Source organism: Orycteropus afer, unplaced genomic scaffold (assembly GCF_000298275.1).
Source record: "Orycteropus afer afer isolate SDZICR_OR568_19922 unplaced genomic scaffold, OryAfe1.0 scaffold00008, whole genome shotgun sequence".
In the NCBI taxonomy this organism is placed as follows: domain Eukaryota; kingdom Metazoa; phylum Chordata; class Mammalia; order Tubulidentata; family Orycteropodidae; genus Orycteropus; species Orycteropus afer.
Genome location: NW_006921595.1, coordinates 16489183 through 16511449, shown reverse-complemented (window position 1 = coordinate 16511449; position 22267 = coordinate 16489183). Strand labels below are relative to the sequence as shown.

Here is a 22267-nt window from a genome sequence, read left to right as displayed (position 1 = left end):
ATTCCTTCAACACATCATTGGCTATTCTTTCATCATCTGACTTACTACCCATTTGTTTGTTTTGTTATTGTCTCTCTTCCATCACTGGAATATAAACTCTCTGATGACAAAGACTTTGATTGGTTAACTGCAGTGTCCCCGGCACTAGAACAATGCCTGGCACTTAGGCAGATAATCAGTAAATATATTTGTTGAATGAATTTTTGGATGAATGTGAATACCGGGTAATTCCAAGGTCTAAATTGTTCTTTTCTAGATTTGTTGATTTAGGGTTACTGCAAACTAGTTATGCGCCACTAATCTTGTTCAAGAGGGAAGAGATCATGGAGACTGAATAAGGATTTATATCTTACAAGCTTCCACTCTGCTACTGGTTTGGACCTGTTACATCAATGCGGGAGGTTTCTAGGGTATCCCACTATGGAGCAACATGGCAATGAGCACCTGCTTGCCCCTGGGGAAACAGAGGAAGCACACACAGATTCTGTGATAAAGCCCTTGAATGCTCTTTGAAATGTTAAAAGCAGTATGGAAATCCAAGGAATAATTATTATTAAGGGAGGTTCAGCTACACCACATCAACCGAAAATCTAAGAATGTTCCTTTGCTAATTATGAGGGAAAGGTTTCCATCAAAGTTTTATTTTTGAAAACATAGAATTGCTTTGTTGCAGCTTCTCATGCACTTTCATCATCACTATATGTTTTCAATATACTCAATATGTTTCTCAATACCCTGCTAGTCTGCCTCCATGACCTCTTACATTATATTTCTACTACTTGGAGACTGAAAAATAAGAAAGGGGATGTATTACATGAAGCTGTAGGCTACTTTACTAAATTAAGCCCCAAGAAGTGGTTATCCAAAGATGAAGTTAGATAGAAGAAAGTAATTTTTACATTCATACACATATTTTGATGGGCTTATGTCAGTCAAATGTCTTACTCTATGTTAGTATACAAAATTGAGAGTTTAATTTATATATGTGTGTGTATATATATATATATATACCATTTGTAGTTGGGAACAGAGAGGAAATTTTTACAAGGGGATTTCCTCAGCTGGAATTTAGCCAGGAGAGCAGTGGGAACATACAGACTACCTGGTACCAAAAGCATTGTGGAACCTTTTATAAACCTACTTAATGAAGTTCACACACAGGAGCCCTGGTCATGAATTGCTTAAGTTCTCAGCTGCTAACCAAAAGATTGTCAGTTGAACTCACCCAGTTATATAACCTGGTTATCTGCTCCTATAAAGAATACAACCTAGAAAACCCTACAGGGCAGAAGGAGACACTGTGAGTCCAAATTGACTTGAGAGCACACAACCATCAAGCTCACATATCTGAAGCCCAAGGTTAAGTTCTAGGCCACTAGCTTCCTTTAGAATAGTAGTTCTTCCCCTTTAATCAAGGGGAAGGGGCCTGTTGAGCATTTTATTACCAAAACTAAATCAAACTCACTCCTATTAAGTCAATTCTGACTCATAGTGACCCCTCCTTGGGTTTCCAAGGCAGTATCTCTACGGAAGTAGATTGCCCAGTCTTCCTTCCAAGGAGTGGCTGGTGGGTTTGAACCACCAGCCTTCTGGTTAGCAGTCAAATGCCTTAAGCACTACACCACCAGAGCTCCTATGTTGTTGTTGTTGTTGTTGTTGTGTGCCATCAAGTGGACCGACTCGTAGCGACCCCTCCTTGGGTTTCCAAGGTGGTATCGCTACGGAAGTAGATTGTCCAACCTTCTTTCCGAGGAGTGGCTGGTGGGTTCGAATCACCAGCCTTCTGGTTAGCAGTCAAGTGCCTTAGGCACTATGCTACCAGAACTCCGTTGTTGTTGTTGTTGTTGTTATGTGCCCTTGAGTTGGACCTGACTTATAGCGACCCCTCCTTGGCTTTCCAAGGCAGTATCACTACAGAAGTAGATTGCCCCATCTTCCTTCCGAGAAGTTGCTGGTGGTTAGCAGTCCAGTGCCTTAGGCACTATGCTTAGCAGTCAGCCCTCTGGTTAGCAGTCCAGTACCTTAGGTACTATGCTACCAGAGCTCCCAGAGCTCCTATAGATGGCCCTAAATTCATTAGTATGTCATTATTTTAGATAGACTAAGGGAGCCTCATGAGATAGTGAAATAGGAACATCTATTCTCCTGTTTTACAGATGAGCACTCTGAATCATGAGGTTGAGTAACAGCTAGAAAACTGGGAAACCAGAACCTCGATCCAGACCATCAACCCTCTAGATCATTCACATAACCACCATGCTACATCGCCTCAAGATGACACATCTCCTGGAGGTCAGAACTAAGTTTGGCTCCCAATCAGGCTCCAGTCCTCACCTCTTTCCCTGCCATCTTGGGAAAGAAACTCAAAACATGCTCTAAATTGAGTCTTTCATGTAGGCTTATAACAGTCTTCATGTAAGTTGCTTCTTTTGATCTAGTTGAGTTGGAATTGACTTCACGGTAACTGTTGTTTTTGTTTTTGGTGTATATAGCAGGAGTCTCTGGTCATGCAGGGAGTTAAGCACTTAATTGCTAAATGAAAGATTGGCAGTTCAAATACACAGAGAGACACCTTAGAAGAGAGGCCTGACAATCTTATTCTGAAAAATTAGCCACTGGAAACTCTATGGAGCACAGATCTACTCTGACACACATGGGGTTGGCATGAATTGGAGTTGGCTCCATGGCAATTGGTTTACTGGTATATATTGTTAGTTGCTTTCTCACTTTCTCTTTCACAAGTGAATTTAATTAACTATTTGATAGGACACTTCAATACTTAAAAATATAATAAAATGATGTTACATGATGTGGCTAGGTATCTCAGTGATTTCTGTAAATATTCTAAGCCTTGTCCTCCCCCAAAAATAAGGAAAGCTCTTGTATGAGAAATTGATACTCCTAAGTTATACCAAATAGAACATCTCTAATCTATTATTTATTGGTCAGCAATCTGGTCTAATTAAGGCATTATTTTCTTCTTCAGTAAAGATGAAATGAGGGCATTTTCTCTTCTTGCCATCATTTACTTCATCATTCATTTGTTGTAATTTATTGAAAAATGCTTGAATTGTTAACCTGCTAACAAAGTTTAATGAATGGAAAATACTAAAAAGCTATAAATAATTTTATGTTATCTCCAATTATTTGTTAATGTATGTAGAAGTGGAGAAAAAGAGAGAGAGAGACATTCTAACTACAAAAAGAATGCATCTTTACCATAGGTTACTATTACATGTTCCTAATTAGGTAGTAGGAGCTCTGGTAGCATAGTGGCTAAAGCACTTGACTGCTATCCAGAAGGCTGGCGGTTCAAACCCACCAGCCACTCCTCAGAAGGAAGGTTGGGCAATCCTACTTCTGTAGTGATACTGCCTCGGAAACCCAAGGAGGGGTCGCTATGAGTCAGGGCTGACTCGACGGCACATAACAACAACAACAACTACAAATTAGGTAGTACATGTGGTCTCATCTCAGCAAAGATTTTATGTTTTGAATGTGGTTTCCTTTTAAAGGGTCTTAACCTGAGCACACATATATTTGCCTAAGTAGTTCTCTGAGAGTTGGAAGGAAGGAGATCAAGAGAGGTGAACCACTTATTAAAAACAGCTTCTATGAGCCTGATATTTTGCTATCAGTCATCCTATTTAACAAAAGAGAAAACACTCTCAGACAGGTGAAATGACCTGACAGTAATCCCATGTTGTTCAGCCATGAAGCCAGGGTTGTTCTAGAATACCAAACCAAATGGTTTTCAACTTCATCACAGGGAAGTAGTTAACAAACCAAAACAATCCTGTTTTCCATATAGCTATTGCAGTGATGTTATGAAGTCCCTGAGTGGCATAAGTGGTTAAGCTGTTGAATACTAACTGAAATGTTGGTGGTTCAAACCTAGCCAGAGGCACCTTGGAAGAAAGGCCTGGAGATCTGCTTCCAAGAGATCACATCCTTGAAAACTCTATGGAGAGCAACTCTACAACACAGGGGGTCACCATGAGTCTGAATCTACTTGACAGCAACTTTTTTTTTCAATGACGTTCTTATAGATGACACAACCTTGCTTGCTGAGGGTGAAGAGAACTTGAAGGACTTACTGATGGAGATCAAAGACTGTAGTCTTAAGTATGAATTACACTTCAGCATAAAGAAAACAAAAATCCTCATAACTGGACCTGTAAGCAACATCATAATAAATGGAGAAAATATTGAAGTTATCAAAAATTTTATTTTACTTGGATCCATAATCAAAACTCATGGAAGCAGCAATCAAGAAATCAGACTTCGTATTGCACTAGGTAAATATGCTGCAAAAGCCTCTTTAAAGTGTTGAAGAGCAAAGAAGTCAGTTTGAAGACTAAGGTATGCTTAACTCAAGCCATGGTATTTTCAATTGCTTCAGCTCTGGTGGTACAGTGCCTAAGGCATTTGACTGCTAACCAAAAGGCTGGTAGTTCAAATCCATCAGCCATTCCATGGAAGGAAGATGCAGCAATCTACTTCTGCAAAGATTTACCACTTTGGAAACCCAATGGGTGTCACTATGAGTCAAAATCAACTTGATGACAATGGGTTTGCTTTCTTTAGTTTTATATGCATGTGAAAGCTAGACAGTGAATAAGGAAGACCAAAGAAGAATCGATGGCTTTGAATTGTGATGTTGGTGAAGCATGTTGAAAATATCATGGATGGCCAGAAGAATGAACAAATTTTTCCTGGAAGAAGTGCAGCTGGAATGTTCCTTAGAAGTGAGAATGGCCAGACTTCATCTCACCTCCTTTGGTCATGTGGTCAGAAGGGACCATTTCCTGGGGATGGATATCATGCTTGGTAAAGTGGAGCATTGGATAAAAAGGGGAAGACCCTCAATGAGATGCATTGACATAGTAACTGCGACGATAGGCTCAAGCATAGCAAGGATTGTGAGGGCGGCACAGGACAGGACAGCATTTCGTTCTGTTGTACATTGGGTCACTATGAGTCAGAATCAACTCAACAGCATGTAACAACAACAAAGCAGATGTTCACTTAAAATTTGATAAAAAGGGAAGGAAATTGTAGAAGACTAGTGAGAGGAGGTTGTCAAATTGTACTCTTTATAGTACTAAGGTACTTGGGTTTTCAAGGGGCTTCTTGAAGAGAAGAAATGTGAGACCACATGGGGACTAGTAGGTAGGGTTATTCACCCTAAAAACCAAAAACTCGTTGCCATCGAGTCAATTCCAACTCATAGCAACCCTATAGGACAGAGTAGAATAGCCCCGTTGGGTTTCCAAGTCTGTAACTATATCAAGTTTTCACATGAACTTTCATTTGATGAAAGGATTTTGTAGATTAAGGAACAAAGTTTGAAAACTACAGGACTAGATCATGGAGTATATTTCACTCATGGGCCCCAAATCTACCTGAGGCGATCTTCTAAGAGAGACATGAGTGGGAACTTATGTTCTCATAGTTTTCACACTCCATGCACCAAAACTTGAGAACGCTCTCTGTTTATAGCCTTATCCAGAGAGTACATTACTTCTGTTAACTGATGGGGTAGTCAAATGCACACCTCAAAAATGCTCATTGTTTTTTATTTTCATTTTTCTTGTTGCCTACCTTTATTTAAGGGCCATGGTCATCACTAGTGAGAAGCTAACTGTTCTAAGTGCCTTATCTCTGCGCTAGCATTTCTGTGAGGGATGCTTTAAATCATCCTCTATGTTGAAGTCCAAGCTGATGGCCTGGCGATGTATGGCTGGTCGTGGAATTGTGAAATAATCTGAAAACTACCAGCAAACTGCCAAGTAGAAATTTATCTTCCTGTTGACCTTTGTTTGGTCAAACATATAATTGGCATAAAAAAAAACTGTGAAGTAGGAGAGGAGATACTAGCAAATTCTTTTAAAATGGTTCTTTCTAGAAGCAATAATAGCAATGAAGACATTGAAAATCTACTACACTTACTTTGAGAAGTCTGGAAAAACAATGATTCAAATTATTCCACTTTGCTTATATGTTTATAGTAATTCTTACTAAGACAGAAAGCATCAACTCAAATTTCCTTAACCTTTTTTTTTAAAAGAGAAAAAGAGGCTTAAGCTGCCTTCTATGTTTTAAGTCTCAAACAATTTAAGTCTGAATTTTTTTGTTACCTAAGGCTAGTATATCAGTTTTAAGTTATATTTATGATCTAGAGGAATTGTATTTTTCAAGTGTCCTTTATGGTAACTTGAATATGTACAGTCTTTTTATGCCCATTTTACTGGCCTTTGGAGCATAATCTCCCCACACACACACACACTCTAATTAAGTTATTAGGCATTCCTGTGATTTACTTGAAGCATTAGGATATGAATTCATGCTATAATAAATTTAAATCTAGCATAAGATCTACTATAATCAATTGGTTATATTTCAGACCACAAGCCTGGCAGAGTAAGGGGCTACAGATGGGTAAGAGCAGACTTTCCAATCAGCTGAAACACTGTGGTTTCAAGGCACAACTGCAGAAATTATCATCCCTCACTCTCAGTATTCATTATGTCATTACTTCACACAACAGCAAAATATGCGAATCTACTCCATATGCAATGCCTAATGAGTGAGGAAATATAAATGCCTACAGAGTGAGGTATAAAAGTGCCTGTAAAGTGAGCCCTCTGTGAGGAAGAGAACCAAACCAGAAAACAAACCCATTGCTGTCCAGTCAGTTCTGACCCATGACAACCCACTGTGTTACAAAGAGAACTGCTTCATAGGCTTTTCTTGGCTGCAATGTTTATGGGAGCAGATCTCCGGGCCCTTTATCCATGATGCCACTGCATGGGTTTGAATGGACCATCTATAGGTTTGTAGTTGAATGCAAACAGTTTGCACCACCCAGAACTTCATGATGAGAGAAGGCTTATTACAATCTAACCCTCCATCAGGAAGTCTGTGGTTCTAATTCTGTCAGCCAGGAGGACACACAGCATTCTCACTTTTTTTGTAACTATAATCTCCTAATTATTTGATTTTACTACACTCTCCTGTCAAGGAGCCCTGGTGGCTCAGTGGTTAAACTGTTTGATTAGCAAATCAGAAGTTGATGGTTCAAACCCACAAGTTGCTGTGCAGGAGGCGTATGTGGCAGTCTGCTTACATAAAGATTACAGCCTTGAAAACCCTATGGGAAAGTTCTGCTCTGTCCTGTCAGCAGTGGTATCACCAGGGTTGGTGTTATCCAGGGTGGTAACTCATAGTGTCACACATACATCCATGGACCTCCTCTTGTGTTAGACCATACAGAATCCTTAGTACAGTCATCGCTTGATATCCATGGGGGATTGATTCCAAGACTCCATGGATACCAAAATCCAAGGATATTCAAATTCCTTATGAATGACATAATATTTTTGCATATAACCTACATACATCCTCCAGAATACGTTAAATCATCTCTAGAGTATTTATAATACCTAATACAATGTAAATTCTATGTAAATAGCACTTCATGCTTCTTCTTAGTCTTTGAGGGATTGCTTTGACCACTTGTTGTTATTGTTATAGTTGTTGTTATGTGCCGTCAAGTCAGACCCAACTCATAGAGACCCCTCCTTGAGTTTCCGAGGTGTTATCACTATGGAAGTTTGCCCAACCTTCCTTCCAAGGAGTGGCTTATGGGAGCGAACCACCAGCTTTCTGGTTAGCAGTCAAATGCCTTAGGCACTACACTACCAGAGCTCTTACCATTTAGTTGTTTTTTTTCTCCCGCGTATATTATTGATCCTCGGTTGGTTGAATCTGTGATGCAAAACCTTAGGCTATGGAGAGTCAACTGTCATTTTCACTATCAATTTTAATCATAGAATAATATGTGATAAATATAAGTGTAAATCGTTTCAATATAATATTTCTTAGATTATATGAATACTAACAACAAGATTATTTTGTAAAATCTTTCTACATTAAATCACAACATTATTAGTTAAATTATTAGTAACTGAGTGGTAACTTTTTTTGTTTTCTCCTTCTTTTACTTCAATTACTATTTCATTCTCAAAAAAAGAGTTATTGATATAGTTCACAAATACTAATTACCACAATATTGTAGCTAAAATATCAGAAAATTTGACAAAAGCAGTGACTATAAAATCACCAGCCAACAACAAAAACAACAGCGCTTGCATGCAAACAAAAGCATGTGATTTGAAGCATCTTTGTAATTGGGACATAATGATAGCTCTGACTAGAACACATTAGAAGGCTCAAAAAGTAACTTAACATAGAATTTTAGCCTTGTAGGTATATTGATACATGGAAGCTGGGCTTACAAAAAGTCTTTTTATTATTATAACTAACTATAATTAATGTTTTGTAGAAAACATTAATTTCTGCTGGAACACTACACAAAAAATTTATAGACAGTCATTTTTGTGTCACTTTTTCTGACAGTGTCACCCAGTGCCCTTTGCACCTCTCACCACCTCCTAGTGACAGTACTATCTAAAGGGTTGCTGTGAGTCTAAATCGACTCAACAGCAATGGGTTTGTTCTGGCTCTCCTCTCGTTCGTCTTAGAGCATGATGCATTACGTATGTCCCTTATTTTTTTTTTAAATTAAATTCTATATATATTATTTTGTTTTGGGAAGTGTTTGAAAATATAAATCATTGAGCTAATTGGTAGCTCCGTGGTTTCATCAATAAGGTTTGAGATCTGTTTTCTCTTAGAAAATAACATTTGTAACTTTAAGGAAATGGTTAAATAAATGGGAGGGGTATAGGCCAGTAGCCGGGGTGCCTGAGTCTTTTCACCTTTGCAGTGGTCAGCCTTCTAATGCACACTCACTCGACAACAGCATTCTTGCACTTCATTTAAAGAACTCTAGACAAGTTCCAGATTCTCTGAGACCCAGAACAAAACTCAGACTTGAAATTTGAAGAAGAGAATTGGGTTTAGTGTAGACTGAATGTCATTCTTCTAAAAATGCTAGGGACATAGAACAAACCCAAACTGAGAGACATACTATATTTGACCAGTTCTAAACAAAGCTGTTAAGGTCATTGAAAACAAGGAAAGTCTGAGAAACTCTCAGAACCAAGAAGAGACTAAGGAGACATGATAACTAAACATAATGTTGTATCCTGGAGGAGATCCTAGCATAGAAAAAGAGCATTAGGTAAAAACTAAGGAAATCCAAATAAAGTACAGAATTGAGTTAATAATATTGTATGCATATTTTTTCATTAGTTGTGACAAATGTATCACAGAAATGTAAGATCTTAACGATGGGAGAGACTAGATGTGGGTATATGGAGCTATCTGTACTATCTTTCCAACTTTTCTGTAAATCTAAAACTGTTTTAAAATAGAAAGTTTATTTTTAAAGCAAAACAAAAAGCTAATCACATTTTAATCAATTTTGCTATATTCTTCATAAGGATGCCTATGTATAAGCAAGGCTTGGAATTAATACATAAAAGTAAGTGGGAGATTAAGTAAATTATTTTAGCAAATACTAAAAGCATTGTAACTATTATTATTCACTCAGTACTTGAATTTTCCAATATAAAAAATAAAGGAAAATTAGTTATCAAGGCCTTTTAGTGCATAGGTGGTGTATAATAAAAAGATGTATGCATCTTTTAACTTATCACAGCCTACTTTCAAATGGTATCACATCACTTCACATATAGTATGAGAAATTTATGTTAGTATAATTCCATTTTTCCCCTCCAGACCTTCAAAGTATTGTTATTATACATTTTACTTAGATATAACTTATAAACCCCATTAATAATCCCAATGGTAAATTATTTTTACTTAAAGAGTCAATTATTTTTAAAGCTATTCAAATAAGAAAAAGTATATACACATAGATTTCCCCTGTAGTTACCATTCCCACTGCTCTTCATTTCCTTGTGTAGATTCATAATTCCATTTAGTATCATTTTCTTTTACCTGAAGGACTTCCTACTGGAGGTTTACAAATTGGAAAAGCCACTTTGAAAAACTGTTTAGCAGAATCTAATAAAACTGAGTATATGCATACCCTATACTCAACAATTCCTCTCCAAGTTATAATCTAATAGAATTTTGCACATGAGTTTATCAAATAAGCATGCATAACAGCCTACTCATAATAGCAAAAATGAAAACTACCCAAGTGCCAATCAGCAGTAGAATGGATAGATTGTGGTATATTCACACATTGGAATATGCAATAATGAAAATGAATGAGCTGCATATAAGTGTACATGCAGTATATATGTACAACAATATACAACTACACCCATCCCTCACTTAACAATATGGTTAGGTTCCAAAGAAAAAGTCATTATGCAAAAATTGACATTATGCAAAAATGGAGGATGACCATATCACCTCACCCCCTCACCTGTGCTGTGAATGTCCTGCCCCTAATGAGGTCATCTGCCACTGCCATCTCCTCCTCCCCCCACATCACCTCAGAAAAGCTCGGCCTCTACTGCTGTCCACAGAAGAAGGCAGCCTAGTCTTCCAGAACCCAAGTGTCCCCTCTTCCCATACCCTTGGTCCCCTCCCTTTCCTGCCCTCACCATATTTTCAAGATGAGTGTCCCTGGCTCACTTACCCCAAAACACCCTTGGAAGCTTTGTCAGAGGCATGGGGTTTCCTGTCTGTGGGTAGGAAGCCTAAGTGCTACAGGGGGGTACACACTCCCTGCAGGATTCCCCCATTGGCCCCTTACTGGAGCTTCTTCCCAACTCTTGCTGGTCATCTGCCCCTCTCTGCCTCCATGTCCTCATGAGAATCAACCATCCAGAGCCTCCTCCAAGGCAGTGATAGCCAGACCCAACCTCTCCCCCTGACCCTAAACTGAAGTTGCTGCTGTCCACTCACCCACTGACCCTACCCCCTATCAGGTAGCTCTCTCCACCCTCACCTGTGCCCCCCCCCAGAAGGGGGCATCAAGGAAGTATAAGGAGCTGCACAGGTACTGCTCAGCTGATGTGCAGTCCCTTGACCCTGAGCACTCAAGTGTGCCATCTCAGGTCTCCTTCTGACCATGGCCCAACCTAGTCCTGACACCCTTTGGGGCTGGGAGCTGGAGCCAGATCTCAGAGTTCCACTTCCTCACCAGCCCCAAGGGTGACCCACTTTCAGGACACTGGCTGCTGCTGCCCTAGCATCTGCCCTTTGTGGTCATCAAGGACCTATAGGGCAGCATCTCATCCCTATCACTGCCAGCCCTATTCCAGCTCCACTACCACTCTACCTGGTGTCTTAGGGAGACTATGCCCTCTCTCCCCTCCTGGGTGAGAAATACTATGCAATATGAGCTTCTTTTCTACATGCACACAGGGCTCACTCTTCAGGGACCTTGCCAGGGAACTTTGCATTCATTATTACCCGATATTTGTTGTTAATGTGCAAAATAGTCAGATAGTAGATTTTTTACTATTGTAAATGTGAAATGTCAGATAACAAGATAGTCAATAAGTGAGGAGTAGATGTACATACAACAATATGGATGAATTTCAAAAACATAATGTTGAACAAAAAAACTCAGATACGTAGGAGTATGTAGTATATGATTCTATTTATATGAATTACAAAAAGAAATCAGAACTCATGTAGTGGATGGTAGGAACTGATGTGGGGAGGAAAGACAACAGTGACCAGAAGGACACATGAAGAGATCTACTGGTTGCTGCTTATGATCTGTTTCTTGACTTGGGCACTATTCATCTAGATGCGTTCAGTTTGTGAAAAAGGATCAATCTGTGTACTTACAGTATGCATACATATATATGTACATGTGTTGTTGTTGTTGTCATGTGCCGCCGAGTCAGACCAACTCATAGCAACCCCTCCTTGGGTTTCTGAAGCAGTATCACTACGGAAGTAGATTGCCTAAGCTTCCTTCCGAGGAGTGGCTGGTGGGTTTGAACCGCCAGCCTTCTGGTTAGCAGTTGTGATGGTTATGTTTGTGTATCAACTTGGCTAGGCCTGGTTGAGTGGCTGGGCAGCTGGATATAGTATTCCCCATGATGAGACTGGTAATCAACTCCATGGTGGAATCTACTGGGAGCGGTTGAATAGCTGCCTTTGGGTATGTTGTCTGCTTCCTGTATATAAGCTGGAGCTTTGGGAAGGGTCTCTAGCCTATGGCACACTTGGATCCTGCATGTAGCCATGTCTTTGCTCAGCAGCCTGCTGTGCTCTGCTGACCTTGGGTCTTACAGTGGACTTAAGTTAATGGCCTGCCATGTGGTTTGGTAACATCAGGACTGTGCCTTTTTACTTGTCAACCTTGGGGCTTCTCAGCCTCAGCAACCAGCAGCTGTCTGAGTGAAGAAACGCCTCTAGCTCCAGTGGGCCAGGAGCAGGAGGCAGAGCTGGACCCCAAGGTTGAGGGGCTTTCACCCAGTCCTAGAGCCTGGCACTTTGAACTTGGACTTAAAGCCCCCAAATTGTAAGAATAAACTCCTGTTTGTTAAGGCCATCCCATTTGTGGTATATTCCTGTCAGAGCGGTACTAGGTAACCAGAACAGCAGTCAAATGCCTTAGGCACTATGCTACCAGATTTCCCTATGTACATGTATGTAGTATGTATACGATAGTTTTTAAAAAAAGTTAAAAACATATATTACCTTGATTCTGTACCCAACTCATCTAAATTATAACCCCATTTAGAGATTTAAAAAAATGAGAAATAGTGAATTTAAGTTACTTTAAGTTAGTTACTTTAAGTTTCTACTAGCCATGCAACTAAGATAATTCAGATTAAATGGTCTTTAGGTTCCCTTCTAGTTATAAGATACTATGACTGTTAACCAGAAGGCTGGTGGTTCAAACCCACCAGCCACTCCTCGGAAGGAAGGTTGGGCAATCCTACTTCCGTAGTGATACTGCCTCGGAAACCCAAGGAGGGGTCGCTATGAGTCGGGGCCGACTCGACGGCAAATAACAACAACAACAACAAATGATTTTATAAAGGAGCTCTGGTGGCATAGTGCCTAAGTCATTTAACTACTAACCAGATGGCTGGTGCTTCAAACCCACCAGCCAATCCTCAGAAGGAAGACTGGGCAATCTACTTCCATAAAGATACCGCTTGCACTGCTTTTAAATCTAATTAACTTTCTGACTTTCTTTTTACTCTAATTTCTGTTGGCCTTCCTAATCTACTAGGGTTTCCAAATTTCTATATCTAAAGATAATATTCTTTGATATTTAAGATAATACTCCAACAAAATGTTTTCTTGAGTATTGCAGAGTTTTATATTTTTACTAATTTTATATTAATTTTTTATACCCATTGTTTTATAGGCAAGTAAAGGTCGGACTACAATTGTAGTAGCACACCGGCTGTCCACTATTAGAAACGCAGATCTGATAGTGGCCCTAAAAGATGGGAGTGTGATGGAAAAAGGGACACACGCTGAACTAATGGCAAAACAAGGTCTATATTATTCACTTGCAATGTCACAGGTAATGTTTACATGATAAAACTTTACATTAGAGGATTGTGAGAAGATTATATCACAGTAGAATGTGGAAGTGCTAGGTTACAATTTTAAATTTCACAAAGCAATCAAGGTTTATCTATAGTTCCTCAGTGAAGAAATGTTCACTGAGTGTCGAATATCCTCAGCACTATGCTAGATGATATGATGGAGGTTAAAGAACTAATGGGCGCATATACCTAGTATTTGCCAGACATACATAGCCCTCAAGGCTTATATAGAGCAGATCCAGGACTGTCTACCTCTATACACAAAGAAATATAATGCACAATCCTTACCTTTTTTAGAACACAAAGAAATATAACACACAGTCTCTACTTAAGGACTTAAAACTTGCAGAGGAAAAATGCAAAACTGTGCACAGAAATGTTACAAGCTGTAGAAATAAGACACAAGAATGATGGTGTGCAGGTGGGAGACACTGTGGATTGCCTAAGGAAAGTTTTACAGAAGAGATTTTGAAGACTAGAAGGCAGGAGTTTGAGATGGAGAGGAAAACTAGGAACAAAGAACAGCCACATGGAGGAAAGAAGAAAGTGGACATGCAACTAAGACAGAAAGAAGCCCAGCCTTCCTTGAGTAAAGATGAATGTTGGGAGAAAGAATTGGGTAACAAAGGTTAGGTAGTAGATGTTCTTGAAAGTCAGGCAAAGGCATTGAGATTTAATGTGTAGGATATCCCTAACACAGAGCCTGGCATACAGTGCACACTCAGTAAATATCTGTTGAATGAGGGGATGCACACATAAGTCTATATCTGTGTACATACTGCTTCCTTACAGTAGATGAGAAAGTTCATGATGTGTGAACACTATGAGCTTTCAAAATAGTTCCAGAGACATACTGACAAACTCTCTTACTTTGGGATTCCTTTTTCTCCATGCCATACAATCCATTCTGCTTGATTCTACATAACTTTTTATAGGACTCATTAATATACTTGACAGGGATTAGCCACCAGTGATTTTCTTCTTTCTTGATTTAGAAGAAGCCTGCTTTCCAAGGGTGTATCCACAAATAAGTACTCTCAATCTTTTTCTTTATTTTACTTATTTATCTTTCTGATTCAACAAGTGCTTCAAGTCATCTTCACTTTCAGCAAGCAAAGTTGTGTCATCTGTGTATCGCAGAAGATTAAAGATACCAATCTGGTAGCAATGTTAGTAATGGATTACATCTCATAATAAAGAAAATGAAAATCCTCACAACTGGACCAATAAGCAGTATCACAATAAATGGAGAAAAGATTGAAGTTGTCAAAGACTTCGCATTGCTTGGTTTCAACACCAATGAAAGCAGTAGTCAAGAATGAGACAACATATTGCACTGGGTGTATTGCACTGGGTAAATCTGTTGCAAAAGACCTCTTTAAAAGTGCTGAAGAGCAAAGATGTCTCTTTGAATATTAAGGTGCACCTAACCCAAGCTATGGTGTTTTCAGTTGCCTCATATGCATGTGAAAGCTGGACAATGAATAAGAAAGCCCGAAGAAAAGTTAATTCTTTTGAGTTGTTATGTGGGCAAAGAATACTGAAGGTACCATGGACTACCAGAAGAACCAACAAATATGTCCTGAAAGAAGTACAGCCAGAATGCTCCTTGGAAGCAAGAATGGCCAGACTTCATCTCACCTACTTTGGTCATGTTGTCAGAAGGAACCATTCCTTGGAGACTGGTATCATGGTTGGTAAAGTGGAGGGTCAACAAAAAAGAGGAAGGTCCCCAATGAGATGGATTGATACAGTGGCTGCAACAATGGACTCAGGTATAGCAAAGATTGTTAGGCTGGCACAAGATCAGGCAGTGTTTCGTTCTATTGTACTTAGGGTACTAGGAGTGGGAGCCAACTTGATGGCACCTAACAATAACAACATCTTTCTGATTATATCTTTGGTGTCAGTATTATTATCATTGGAGTCCTTGGTTGGTGCAAATTGTTAAGTGCTTGACTACCAGCCAAAAGGTTGGCAATTCGAACCCACTCAATGATGTCTCTGAAGGCAGACCTGGAATCTGCTGCCTAAAGATTATAGCCTGAAAGTCCTGTAGGGCAGTTCTACTGTGCACACATAGAGTCGCCATGAGTTGGAATCAATTCACCGACTACTAACAAGAACAACAACACTATTATTGTTAGTTTACAAATTAAGAAAGAGCCTCCATCTCCTTATCAACCTTGGAGGTGGAGGCTCTTTCTTAATTTCTTATAACTCCAAATTTCAAATCTTAGCTTTCACCACTATGATAGAATGAAATATTTCTGAACATACCTTATGAAGCAATGGTAGTAAAAAGGAAAGTTTGAAAACATAGTTTGGTTTGAAAATTGCCTGATTCTGATTTTGTGTCCATATAACCACCAGCCACTCCTCAGAAAGAAGGTTGGGCTATCTACTTCTGTAGTGATATCACCTCCAAAACCCAAGGAGGGGTCACTATGAGTAGGATCTGACTCAAGGGCAGTACGTTGCCTTAGGTTTAAAGAAGGAAAGTTAGAAATCGTTTACCTATTGAATTTGCATGACTTTCCATTCCAAAGTAAAATAGACTTACTGCTTTATGAAAGTATTAAGTTCAAACTTTTCAAACTGATACAAGTAGTAATGAAGGGAAAGAACTGTGGTCCAATTAACTCTGTTTTAAGATTCTTCACAACTACTCTACTCCTATCTTTCTTCCAGATAGCACATCTTTATTTTTAATTAAAAGTAAACTAAAATCCATTATTATTTTTTAGATTAAAGAGCTTCACAGTGTAACCAAAGCAAAAAGTGCTTTGTGGTATACATGCATAAAAATTTAAATCTGTTTATTCAAAATGGATTAGTATCCTCTGACTACCTAAAATAATGTCCTTAATATTCAGTGAACAACCGTGGTATTCTGGGCACCACACCAAATATATTCTACACATAATAAGCTTTATTTTATTAGTAGTAGCATTAGCATTACCCAATCAAACTTTTGGAGACAGATGCTGTAATTATTTACCTAGAATATACATGAATCTGTACAGGTATATTTGTTTAGGAATTTATATGTGAAAATGAAGTAAAATCAGGTAGAAATATACAGGAGTCCTTGGGTGGCATGAATGGTTAAGTGTTCAACTATTAGCCAAGAGGTTGGTGGTTGGAACTCAGCCAGAGGTACCTCTGAAGAAAGACCTGGCTATCTGCTTCCAAAAGGTGATGGCCTTAAAAACCTTATGGGGCAGTTCTACTCTGGACACAAGGGGTCGCCAGGAACTAGAATCTACTCCATGACAACCAGCAACAAGAGATTATGTACATACCAGAGCTTATCGTTGTTTTGTTTAGCACCCCTCTCAGGAAAAGGAATTACCTTTGACCTGTTAAAGTTCTGCCTTAGAAAAATTTCTTATGAGAAGAAGTCAAAATTTTATTTTCAAGTTACCACGAAGTAATAGTTTTTAGGGGGGAATAATAATAATAAAATATTTTTCTCTTGCTGGAAAAATTTATATGAAAAAATTAAAAAGTGATAACTAAAGGAATGTCTGGTTAAAGATGTTAAGATAGTACAAAGTTGGTTAAACTTTATTGTCCCTTTCAATGACTGATTAACAGTGTTAAGCTTGTCAAAGAATTACTGTATTCCCAGAAGCCTTCTTTGTACACATTCCCTTTGTGCATCTAAATCCAGCTACATCTGTCCAACTCTACTCCCCCACCCTAGTCTAACCTGCCATCAACCTAACTGAGCTACTTTTTTCTTTCTTGTTCCCTCGTCCCATATCTGGAGTGGCTAGAATTAAGCGTGTTCAGAGTTTCAAATATGAGTTACCTGCCAGTTTATGTAGACATCATAGATACTAGGTGTACTATACGATATCCAGAGTAAGCACACAGATTTACTCATGCCCCAGTCAGATGAGCAGAGAAAACATAACACCTTTGTTTCACTAAAACTCTCTCACTTTGCTGAGAATCAGGAAAATAAAAACTAGACTGACAGCATTGTGGCTTAAAACTTAGTCCTATCCTATAATTTAAAAGACAATTCTAAGTTAATTTCTTTGAATTTTCATTCTTTAGCAGCCAACTCTATTAATTTCACTTTTTAGTCCCACTGTGGCAGTGGCAGGCCCCAGGAAGTGTGACGGTCTCTCAGGCCCAGCCCCAACCTCACATATAAGTGTCTGGCTACATATTATAATTTTATAAGGTCCAGAAAGTCTAGGAGGAAGGGGTCACAAAAGTTTCTTTGCTCTAGCTAGTGGTATAATTGTTTTAGGTCAAGAGTCCCTGGATAGTACAAGTGGTTAATGTGCTTGCTGCTAACCAAAAGATTGGAGGTTTGAGTCCACCCAGAACCATCTTGGAAGAAAGTCCTGGTAATCTCCTTCCCAAAGATCAACCATTGAAAATCTATGAAGCTCAGTTCTTCTCTGACACACATAGGGTCACCATGAGTTGGAACAGACTGGATGGAAACTGGTTTGATTTGGTTTGTTTTTGTTTGTTTGTTTGTTTGAAAAGAAAGCACAAAGATTAAGCTACTGTTAGTCACTGATATTTTAGTATGAATTGGACTTCTTAGCTCAGCAAAAATTGCATACAAGTATGTCTCCTTCAGAAGCAGAGGCAGTAATAGTTTTGAAGGGATGTTTAGTAAGTGTCTTTGAATTTTTAAGGCTTTATTTTAATGATAACCTGTATATTCTTCACTTAAGGATATTAAAAAAGCTGATGAGCAGATGGAATCCATGACATATTCTACTGAAAGAAATATCAGTTCAATTCCTCCATGCTCAATGAATGCCATCAAGTCAGGCTTCAAACCAGACTTTGCTGACAAGTCTGAGGAATTCACCCAAAATAAAGAGGTAATAATTCAACTGTCAACAAGTTATTGGCCCATGTTCTCTACTGTATTTTGACTTATGCTTCTAATATTAAGAATTCATTTATGACAAAATATTACTATAGTGCTAAGTTTACAAAAGGGGAGCTCTGGTGACATAGTGCCTAAGGCATTTGACTGCTAACCAGAAGGCTGGCAGTTCAAGTCCACCAGCCACTCCTTGGAAGGAAGACTAGGCAATTTACTTCCCAAACTTTGCTCTAGCATCACTCTGACACTCTAAGAAGGTTTTCAAATAAGATTTTGTTTATGTCAGAAGTGGTTGATGGGGCAAGAACAGTTATAAACATGTTACATTGCAAATTTACATCAACAGGTAAGTGGATAAATAAATTGTGATGTATCCAGTCAGTGGGAAAATACTCAGCAATAAAAAGAAATGAGCTATTGATTCATGCAACAGTAGAGTTGAATCTCAAAATCATTTGACTGAGCAAAAGAAGCCAGACAAAAAAAAAAAAGTTCAGACTGTTTGATTCCATTTATATAAAATTCTAGAAAATGTAAACTAATCTAGAGTGACAGAAAGCATACCAATGGTTGCAGGGGAAATATTGGCAGCTAGGAGGTGGTCCAGAGACAGTCATGGGGTTACATTCATTATCTTGACTATGGTGATGGTTCTAGAAGTAGTTATGTCCAAGCTTATCAAAGTGTACATTTTAAGTATATGTGGTTTGTTGTATGAAAATTACAACTCCATAAAGCTTTAAAAAATATATCAGATGAAATTTTAAATTCTTTAGGTAAGTTTGTTTTTATCTTTTTGGCCTTTTTCTACCTTTTTAAAAATATTTAGATTTTCATATATTTTTATATCAGAGTCTCATAAAACATGCTTTTAACCTGTGACATATTTAGGTAAATCTGTCATATTTTTACTGAATTTTTTCACCATGTTTTTGTCTTATTTTGTTTTACTCTGTTCTGCCTTGGTAACTGTATTTAAGTGATACGCAATTCCCTGGACCTGATATTGTATATTATCCCAGAGGCAAAAGGACATATTCTTTTAAATGACCTGTGTATTACCAATTAATCTATAGGAGGCTGGATGGTGTAGAATTAAAAAAACAATCTTTACAGGATAGCCCTCCTGCTTTCTGAGATCTGTAATTTACTAGGACACGCTAAGCCTTAATTTCATTACAAAATGAGGTAATTTTGTGAAGCACTTACCTCCAGGTTCAGTGCTTGGCAAAGAGTTCATGTGCAAATTTTTTAATTTCCATATATCCTTTGGACAATGAGTTTCAAAAAACTGCAGAAGGAAAGATAATAAATATGGTCAAATTATTCAGTAATCCAATATAACACAGTTTAACCATTCTCAAAATAGTCTTTAAAGGTGTTAGAACTTTAAAAGTTCTATTGCTCAAACAATATAGTTGCAGAATGAGATTCACACAAGAATCATAAACTATGTTCTAGTTTTTGCTGAAGAATTCCGTGCTGATTAGGTTCATTAATGGCATTATTTTGACATAAGAAATGCCAAGTAGTTCATTGCCTGCTTTCTTATTTTAAATAATTATTCTGCAAAGATATTCAGAAAATTTTTATAAGTTTCTGAATAAATTCACTAAAAATGGCAGACAAGTCTAAGGAGAGAGCATTATACACTATTTACCTTCTGACTACTGTGACCATGACCTCCCCTGTCACCCTCCACACAATCCCAGGAATGGCTGGTAGCTACCAAAATAGCTACTTGTATTGTACTTTCTCTGAAAAAGGCCTAAGTTTTTGTGTAATAAAATCCTTCCTCTGTAACACTAGCATCAGCAATGGCAATGGCTACTCACATTGATTGGGCGCTGAGGATATACCACAGTCTTGAGTGATGCAAATGGCTAATGCACTCGGCAGCTAACCAAATGACGTAGATTTGAGTCCACTCAGAGATGTCGCAGAAGAAAGGCCTGGCAATCTACTTCCAAAAAACTGGCCAACATTGCTTTCTGGAGAACAGTTCTACTCCGACACAAGTGGGGTTGCCATGACTTGGAATTGCCTCAATAGCAACTGGGGCTTATTATTATTATTATTATTATTATTATTATATTATTATTATTATGTGCCAAATACTGAGCTAAGCTTTATATGCTTTGCTTCATTTAATTCTCAAAACAATCCTGTAAGATAGAAACTGATATCATCTTCCTTGGAAAGATGGTTGAGGCTTGGCAGCTTTAAGTAATTTGCTCAGATTTTGCAACATTTTAGTTATAAATAGAAACTCTAAAACAAGCCTGGTTATATATATATTATATACATATATATGTATTTCTGTAAATAAACCGTGAAACTGGAAAACTTTCATGCTTAAAATCTTAATAAAACTTTTACCTTCAGAGTTTTCTCTGCTCAGTTCCAACTAGCTTTTGTCTTATCCCAGAATATGACATTTCACCCAGCTCAGAGGAGTAAAGAAAAATATGCCTGTCAGTTCTTCTGTGCTTCTTAAGTATTAAAACTTGTAGATTCAATTTTTTATGATAAGCAAAATGCCAAAAGGTGGTAAATTGAACAAATAGTCAAGCTCTTTAATTTTATGTTTTGACATTATCATTAATTGCATAGGTGAACTTTTTCAAAGAAAAAATGTACTTTCTACTCTGCCACCATTATATTTGATGTTTTACATTATAGCTATTTTATAATTGGCTAACTTTCCTCCAGGAGTTCTGGTGGCATAGTATGTAAGGCATTTGACTACTAGCCAGAAGGCTGGTAGTTCAAACCTACCAGCCACTCCTCGGAGGGAAGATTAGACAATCTACTTTTGTAGTGATACTGCATCAGAAACCCAAGAAGGGGTTGCTATGAATTCGATCAACTCGAGGGCAGTGAGTTTTTAACTTTCCTCCACCTCGTTATGCTCTCAAACTGTAGTTCTTAACCAAAATATTTTATTTTTAGACAAGTCTTCCTGAAGTTTCTCTGCTAAAAATCATGAAATTAAGTAAGTCTGAATGGCCTTTTGTGGTTCTGGGGACATTGGCTTCTGTTCTCAATGGAACTGTTCATCCAGTATTTTCTATCATCTTTGCAAAAATTGTAACTGTAAGTAAACTAATTTGCTAATATTTCTAATTATTTTCAACAAAATGTAGCCTGGGAGAACAGACGCATTGCCCTCTAGCCCAACGAAGGGGAAATTGGGACTTTTAATGGGTCACCCTTAGTGTGGGGTCCATGATAGTAGGGTTAATGAATGTTCTCTGAGGATAAGCCAGTATCTATTGTAAAGTGTTTGGCTGGCCATTGTTGACTGGGCAATCAGTAAAGAAATTGCTTTGTTTTCTGATTTTGACTCCAGTGCTGTATCAGCATTCCAAAGCACTGAAGCAATAAAATAGGCAAATACTATGACTCTCCTTTCAACTAGTCAGAACAATAGCAATTTTTTATTACAAGCCAGCTCAGGGAGAAGAAGTAACAGAAGTTTGGCATCATGCTGAAGGATCCCAGAGAGGTGGTCAGTTCAAACATGTTAAGTCTTTAATCTCCCTGATTTGCACAGCTACACCTTGTCAATATAGATGCTAACATGGGTATAAATGTTAATTTTAGAAACAATTTCTCTGGACATGTATGTAGAGCTCGCATTGCAGTTACTACTCTAAATAGAGGAATATAAGAAATTTTACAAGTTATTAAAAATAATAGCTAATTCAAACAAACTGAAGATTTCTTTGAAAACAGGCTGTAATAATAATAGCCAATAGAGGACTCATTTGCCTGAGCCTATATTTGCATAATAAGTGAGATAATTAAAGGCAATCATATTTATCACATGCCATGAATGTTGACAATAAAATAATGATACACTTCCCCCCCCCATCCTCCAGAAATACGTATATAGCCTTATTATTACATTCAGATTCAAGCAAAA

General features: G+C 38.1%; 1 protein-coding gene across 1 annotated transcript in view; it reads left to right on the top strand.

Moving 5' to 3' along the window:
* ABCB5 (ATP binding cassette subfamily B member 5) overlaps window positions 1–22267 on the top strand; it is a 193493-nt gene that overhangs the window by 121263 nt on the left and 49963 nt on the right. Inside the window, 3 exon segments of the mRNA XM_007946604.1 lie at window positions 13286–13447; window positions 18179–18331; window positions 21292–21435. Of these exon segments, the coding sequence (XP_007944795.1) occupies window positions 13286–13447; window positions 18179–18331; window positions 21292–21435 (459 nt within the window).